Source organism: Monopterus albus, unplaced genomic scaffold (assembly GCF_001952655.1).
Source record: "Monopterus albus unplaced genomic scaffold, M_albus_1.0 scaffold103.1, whole genome shotgun sequence".
Taxonomy (NCBI): Eukaryota; Metazoa; Chordata; class Actinopteri; order Synbranchiformes; family Synbranchidae; genus Monopterus; species Monopterus albus.
Genome location: NW_018127983.1, coordinates 2,195,220 through 2,203,402, shown reverse-complemented (window position 1 = coordinate 2,203,402; position 8,183 = coordinate 2,195,220). Strand labels below are relative to the sequence as shown.

General features: G+C 40.9%; 1 protein-coding gene across 3 annotated transcripts in view; it reads right to left on the bottom strand.

The window, feature by feature from the left end:
- tprg1 (tumor protein p63 regulated 1) overlaps positions 1-8,165 on the bottom strand; it is a 23,780-nt gene extending 15,615 nt beyond the window's left edge. The window contains exons 1-4 of one of the 3 annotated variants that reach the window (XM_020610110.1): positions 7,969-8,165; positions 7,534-7,761; positions 4,973-5,064; positions 1,882-2,058 (exon numbers count right to left, since the gene is read on the bottom strand). In XM_020610110.1, the coding sequence (XP_020465766.1) occupies positions 1,882-2,058; positions 4,973-5,064; positions 7,534-7,743 (479 nt within the window). In that variant the 5' untranslated portion in view covers positions 7,744-7,761; positions 7,969-8,165. Of the gene's footprint in view, positions 1-1,881; positions 2,059-4,972; positions 5,065-7,533; positions 7,898-7,968 lie in introns of those variants that run through there. The other 2 variants (XM_020610107.1, XM_020610108.1) reach the window with 2 other exon arrangements.
- Between the last annotated feature and the right edge of the window lie 18 nt (positions 8,166-8,183).

Sequence of the window (8,183 nt, the reverse complement as noted above, 5' to 3'; positions counted from 1 at the left end):
AAAGAGTGAAAAATTTAAGGGGGTCTGAATACTTTCTGTACCCACTGTAATTATAAACCCAGGTGGAAATACAGACTTCCTCATTCCCGATGGGCATACTGATCATTATACCCATCTGCTTTTATTGATGAAAATTTTGGGGGGAAAAAAACAAAACAAACAAAAAAAACAAAACATGTCCATCACAGTCTGAACATTTTCTATATAGAGTTATGATATTTTGGCTTCACTTTTGCATAGTGGAGGGAAGTGATGACGCCATGAGCGCTGTATATATCCTGTGTCAGTGGTGTGGAGCAGGAGACCGTTACCTTAGATTAGCATTAAAACTGGAAACAGCAGGAAATAGTTTACTAGTACCTCTAAAGCTCACTAATTAACACCTATCAGGTTCATCTCAGTGTTAAAACAACAGGTTGTGATTTTACAGTGAAGTACCTGCTGAGAAATGCTTCTTGACAACCAGCAGCTGTGACTTCTCATCTTGATGCCTAGCTAACCTAAGCTCAGCCTAGCTTGAGCTCCATAATTATCACACAGACGTGAGTGGCGTCAAGACTTGCATGCAACTCACAGCCCAAAAGTGAAGAAATGCATTTCTCTAAATGTCAGTCTATTTTTTCATTTTAGCCCTGACACACTGTTAGGCTTCCTGGAAACAAGGTTTTGTGTGTTTTGTGTGTTGTTATAATAGTAGGAAGAATTCATTTTCATATACAGTTACACTCACTGATCATTTTCTGCCAAAAATAAGACAATGACCTAGACAAAAAAGAAGACGCTTCCTGGGGGAGAAGACGATAGGGGGAGAGACAGGGAGGGAGCGGTGAAGATCAACACAGAAAGAGAAAACGTTTGAGGCTCAAGTCTTTCTTATTTAAAACCTTCTTTTGACCGTTGGACTCCTGAGTGGCTTTCATGAGCGTTTTATGTATAATTTAATGTAATGTGGAAAGACAGAGCCTCCAATAAAAGCTGCTCTCTCTAAACTCTTCATAGTGCATTACATTTTATTCATCAAATTAGTTTTAGTTGGTTTGGTATTCCCTGAGCCATCTTTTAAAGGTTTAAATGAAAGGACTACATTAATTTTGCCACTAATCAGTTACATGACAGCTCCAAGTGAGAGCTATGCATTCCATACCCCCAGAAAGCTCGGCTGTGTACTATGTTTCCCTGGTTGAGCTCATCTGCCCTGTACCAATCTCCTGCAAGTACATCGCTCACCACATAGCTTTCTGATAGCTGCTCTCAGCTTAGCATCATCGTTTTCTCTGACAACACAAATCCCCATGAATGCTTTTTAGTAAATCATGCATACTTTTGCAGTCTTTGAAATTCATTAAAGAACTGCATGTTGTATTTTTTATTACCTGAAACATCTGGATAAATTAGTTACATAAAGAATAGGTTATTATGAAACCCTCACAAACCAGCAAAAAGGGGAAAAACAAGCTAGGCATGTTTTGTGGCCGAGCTTAATCGTTAACCATGAAATAAAGTTTTTTTTTCACGACATTTAGCTTTGTGAGGCAAAATACAGGGCAGATAATTAGGTCTAATATGTGTAATTCATTAAGCAGGGTTTTTATGTTTTAATTAGCAACGAAACTCTACAGAGAGCCATTTTAAGGAAACATACTGAAAATTACTAAAAATGAATCGGGACAGTAGAGATACAAGACTTTCTTGCAATGCTTTTTTTATACACTGTCCAAACATCTATGAATGTCTCTATTAGGTGCTATAAGTTTCTTGATGATCATCTCACACCATGAATTACAAAATATTAACTGTAAAAAAAAAAGCTGCAGTCTTAATGGACAGATGGCAGAGGTTTGCTGTTGCAGACTAAGAAAGAGCTAAAATTAGGACACTTACTGGAGAAGGGAGTACTTTGGGAAGCTGAAGGTGCCATGGGAGATGCGGTCCACAAAGTTAAGCGGGATCCTCTGCATTTGATCACAGCTGAACATGACAAAGTCATACTTGAAGACCAGGAGAGAGTTGTCTGTGATGATAACAAGACGCTCCTTTTCATTGTTCCAGTGATCCACCCTGAAAAATAAAATACATAGCAATAGTGAAAATTATTTTGTTGGCATCAATCAAATTTACTTTAACAATATTAGTTGTCACACAAAGAGGACATATCTACATGTGTCTTTACATCCTGTTCCACATGTGACATGTCTAATCCTTCTGACCCCTTTATGTTGGTGTATAACTGGTCTAAGCACTGGTTTACACATAGTTACCAGTTTAATAGGTACACACAGCTAAAGGTAATGCAGTCTAATACAACAGTGTTTTGGCCAGGGTACATAACAGAATCACCTCTCTGTGTAATGCAGTACAGTCAATGATAATCACTTTTATTGGCCCAGTATGTTACATACACAATAAATTTGTCATTGAGGCAGCTATCACCAACTCACTCTCACACACACAAACACGGCAGTGCCGTCCCTGCAGGGTGCTACTCTGGCCACTTGTGGACTAGGGAGAATGGGAATTGAACCGTTGACCTTATGGTTAGAGGATGACCATTCTACCTCCTGAGGCACAGCGACCCAGTTTAAAAGCTTCACAAACTACAGCCTCCAAAATAATCACAGTGTTGAATTAATACCTCTCTAAAATGGTTTAAACCAAAAACTTAACTCATGAAAGTAGGATTTATTACTAGGATGTTGTAATTGACATGATGTACCTAAAAGCTGCAAACTGAAAGCTGACACTTAAAAGAAAGTAATGCCTACTTGCAATCCCTTGTCACTGGTTCTGCATGTTTGCTGTTTGCAGTTCAACCAAAATTTTATTTTAAAAGGTAAAAATCAACCAGTTATTCACAAGAATAACAAAAAATGTTTCAAAGTCTGACAGACAAACATTATTTGTAGAACAGAAAATTGTATCTTACAGTCATCAGTGTTTTCCAACCTGGGTGTCAGGACCCACTACAGGGCAACCACTGCTGAAGAGAGTGACTTTCATTATGTGTATTAGAGTCTGTGTGAAGTGCAGTTTGGATGTCAGGACTCTGCAGGAGGTTATTTAAAGTTGGTATAAAAACATGTATAGCAAGGCTGCTCAATTATGTACTGTAAAAGCTTCACAATTTCCTAGAAGGCCCTTGGCAAAGATCATACAATATGCATGGAAACATTTCTAAGTCCAAAAATGTCTGTCCTATTAACTTAACTCACACAAAGCATCATTTCACTCACACACACACACACACACACACACACACACACACACACACACACACACACACACACACTCTCCCTCTCTGCTGTGCGCACACAATCACACAACTAATCTAACTGATGGTAGCACAGATTCTCTTGGAATAGCTGTCTTTCTTACAGCCCGCTGAGCTGGGTTCACGTGGCCAACTGCAAGTGAAAGTCTTCTGATGGCTACTGGCAGCCATAGGCCAAAACCAGACAGTTCATGAAACAGCCAAGGCATCATGGAAGTGGTGTTGGCGAGGAGCTTTGACTGTGCTAATGAGATGAGTAAACCTTAATTGGGCATGGGCGTAATGGACAGTAAGGGAGTGTTACAGAGATCCAGTTCTAGTCATCTTTACAGGACGCAATGCTGATTCTTGTCACACTGGTGCTTAAAAACAGTTTGACATTTCAGCAAAGACTCTTATTCACTTTGAGTTGAGAAATGAGAAGACCGACACCACTCACATGTGTGTACGCTAAATATAAAGCTACAGCTGATTAGCTTAGCATAAACCCTGGAAGCAAGGGAAGGAACATGTCTGGCTCTGGCCAAAAGTACAATAATTCCTAAACACGTTATATCTCACTTGTTTAGTCTGTACAAAAGTGAACATGTTGTGTTTGGACTATGCTCACCATCTCCCAGCTGTTTTCATATGTAACACACAATCTTCCCATCTAACTTTTTTTTTGCCTTCAGACAGGACCAGGCTAGCTGTTTACAGCCTTTATGCTAAGCTAACCAGCTGATAGATGTGGTTTCAAATTTAGTTTCTTAAAGTGCTTTGTTAGTAAGTGAAATTCAGAAAACATACAAACAAATGGGAAATAAAATATAAAAGAACAAATAAATACAAAACATTAACAGTCAAAGTAAAAAAGCAGATGAAATGAGATCATCTTACTCTTTCTAAAGTTAGCAACAATCCTCAGTAAAACCAGCTTTGAGGAATTTCTCATGCTTTTCTGACAGTCACTGGCCTCCCTTGGGAAGATTCAGCAGCACGACACAGAATTACACTTACACTCTTTATGTTGCAAGAAATCCTACAGTGGCTTGTGTAGCGACAATAACTGTGAGCCAAATGTAGGACGAACATTAATGTGCGCTGAACAGAGCTGCATAAATGGGATGTATTATTCATTCTCACATGGCCAGCCTTTTATAACTGTTTCTTGAAAGCCTGTACAGCAGTGATACAACCTGACATCTGTAAGCGCACTTGGTAAATGTCCTGCAGTCACTTCATTCTGCTCTGTTTTCAAGTCAGATAGACCTCTGCTCTGGGTTGTGTGCTACTCTTGAAGTTCGATAAAAACATTGATATCTGGATGTATGGTTAGCCACTGAGCATGTCTCTATGTGATAACGCTAAGGCATCATGAACCTGTACTGCAGTACATTTATGTGCAATCAGACAAACAGCGTCTTCCCAGGGGAATCAGTTCATAGTAGCCATCCAGAACACACTGTATGTTAATAATGGTTATAAATGGGCAGCACTCTGCATTTACAGTCACATCATTACTGGCTGGTGAAAACCCTGGAATTTAAGTTCAGGAAAAACAGCACCACCTAATCAGGAATAACATTTTATTTTAACCACTGTGCCCTACGAGGTGCAAGTTCTATGACTGTAATTGATCAAAGATCATTTCAGGCTTCCACACAATGTGGATATCCATGCGAACACAGAGCTGTGCAACAGAATGGGAACTCATGAACTCACTCTGCCATCAGCCAAAGGCCGAGAATGCTGCCGTCTAGTTCTTGATCCACCAGAGCTTCAACATCTTTGATGGCCTGATTCAGAGTGCCAGGCTGAGGAGATAGAAATGCACAGGTGTCATTTTCTAATTTTCTTTTGAGACAATCACAATGTGTACACAGAACGTTGAAAGGGTTAAAAACCTCAAGGTGCAGCTGTGACTGGCACTCAAAGTGTCAGTATGTCAAACAACAACATGAAAATTGGACATGTGAAAAAGACTGCATGCAGCTTCCACATATAAACCTGAGCAACTCAGGTACTGTATTTAAAGACAGAACAGAGAAAGCTTCAGTACATAATAGACTGCGCATTCAAAGTGCCAGCTACGAGCACCCCCGTTTTCCAGAGCTAGTTCAGACTGAGGGCTTCTGATTGTCTTACTGTAATCTGAGCCTGGTGGCCTGTCAACACTGGGACACTGATAATACTCCTTTCATTGCTCACACTGTGTCATGTATGTTTATTCATTGCTATGCAAAATTTTGAGGCTGTGTTTTGTGGCATTTAGTTGATTGCAAAACTTGGTGTGAGGTATATGGATATACAACATAACAATAAGAAACCCTAAACCTTATCACATAAAGTTCAGCCTGAGTTATGAGGTTGTTACCAATATAATGATATCTAATGTTTCATAAACAACCCAAATGTTTTAAATGAAACATTTCAATGTACAAAGAAGCTCATAGAGACCATAACTAAATCAGCTTTTTATCATCTAAAACAAACAGCCAGACTCGGTGGTCTCATGTCCAGGCATGATTTGGAGAAACTCATTCGCACCTTCATCTCCAGCAGGCTGGACTTCAACAGTCTTTTGTCTGGCCTGGTCAGAACGCTGATGCCAGAGTTTTAACCAGAACACATCGCTCCTGTTCTTAAATCCTTGCACTGGCTACCACTTACCTACAGATTCAATCTGTGCTTCTACCAGTTTATTAATCGCCCACTGGTATGGGGCCAAATTCCATTTTTGATCTCATTGAACAATACAAAGCCAGCAGGACTCAGAGATCCTCAAGAAGCAGTCAGTTGGTGGAACCAAACAGGCTGAAGCTGCTTTTAGCTACTGCGAAGAGCAGTACTGCTGCACACAGATGAAACCAACTTCCTGAGGACCTTAAATCTGCCCCAACTCGAGCTACTTTCAAGTCTGAACTGAAAACTCTGGTGTTTTCCTGTGACTTTGTTTGGCTGGTTTCTATTTTGCACTCTCTGCACTGTAACTACCAGATAATCATGATTCAGACCTTTAATTTGTACATTTGTTTTTATTTTTTCATTTTATGTATTTTCTCATTGTTAACAATGTTTTATCTTAACTCATTTTAATGCTATTGCTGTTTTTCCTTGCCTATATAAAACCCTTTGAATTACCTCTGTGTATGACAGGTACTGTATAAATAAAGTTGCCTTGCCTTTTAGTGCTGTTTTTTGTTTGCTGTAATTGCAGCCTGCCGATGCTAACTGGACAACACTCAGAGAGTGCAAAGCTCTGCCAGAGGGCAACTCTGGCTCCCCATAATGCCATTAAAAGCAATATTCCCATGATAGTTTGACCATTAAATCCTGGCATTTGGAATGATGCTGATATCATTATTAGTGTGAAAGTTATTCAAGAAAAATGACAGATATGACACATCAACTTGTTGGTTTAGGGGTCAAACAAGGACTTCTGAGCGGACAAAGCGGTGAAGACGTCACATTTCAGCAAGTTTGTGTTCTGCTCATACAGTTTCTGTTAGTGGCTGACTGTTGCACTGTGGAGTGACCCTTCTCAACCTCTGCTCAGCTGTGAGAGGAGCGCAGTCCCTTCCTCCTCTAAACACAGACCGACACAGGGAAAAGAGTGACCAACCCGTGAGGTTATCCAGGTGATGGTTAATGGGGCTCACAAACAGTCAACAGCCTTTTCAGCGCTTACAGGGGTGACTAATCTTTTCAAATATTTCTGCATCTAACTTTTGGTATGGATCAGCACCAAAGTCTAATCACTTGTTCCCTGTGCCATATCCTACCTCTCCCAGAAATGTATCAGAAATGGTTTCATTATTCTTTGAGTTATGCTGTTACAATGACAAGCAAATGCTGAAAAAACTACTTTAAGCTAACTCTGGCACATTCTAAGCTGTAGGTCTTAAAATCCCTTACCAATACAAATAAGAAATACAAATATTACAAATACAATACAAATAAAAAGTATACCAGTAACTACAGTTGCTAACTAAACCTCACTACATCTGAAATGTGTCCAAGTACAAAGATACCAAAACATAAAATGACCTATTAAAGCTTAAGGTTTGCTGAAACCTGTATCAGTAGGATAGCACCTACAGTATTTACCTAGTTAAAGGATACATTCCACTGTTTCTCTTGTTCTGTCATATTATGAAGAGCATTACATGTATTCATTGTTATTCCTTTTAAATAAACTACATCTGTAATGTGATGTAGGCCATGTGCTCTAAAACATCTCAACTCTTTTGTTTCACCAACAAATCATAACACCACAGACTCACCCTCAACACGAAGAACCGTGTGCGTTTGAAGTGGTCCGGAGTGGAGTCCACAGAGACGCCGTGCTGGAGGCGGGCACCTCCACCCGAAGCTGCCCGCTCATCGGTTACTTGTGGCCCTGCAGCGGGCTGAGCGTCCCCCGCACCGACAGAAGAGCTGAGCTGATGCTGCTTCTCCTTACTTTGGTTTGCTCCCCCCTCAAACTCTGCCATGGCGGAGCTTCACACCTGCTTAGAAAGGTGAACACTGCTGAGTTAAGCAGATGACGCCTCTGCCAGTGCACCGTGACGGAAGCCTTTAACTTGTCAATCTGTCCCTCCATGAGGCAGGAGCATGACTTAACCCGCATCGACATATACAGTATACATGTCGATATAGAGAGAAATATACCCTGGGACATCACTAGGAAGTGACGGCAACAGAAAGCTGTTACTTACCAGTAGTTATCGAGGTCGCAGTAGGCTTGAAAAGATAGTTATGCTTGAGCAGGGACAGGTGCACGACTTCCTTGTTCCGCGTCTGTTAGTTCTGGAGGGCGTTAACTGCGGAGCTGATGCACCCCGGCCCCTGTCGTCGCTGCACCCCGGTCCTTGTCGTCGCTGCACCCCGGCCCCTGTCGTCGCTGCACCCCGGCCCTTGTCCGCGCTGCCCC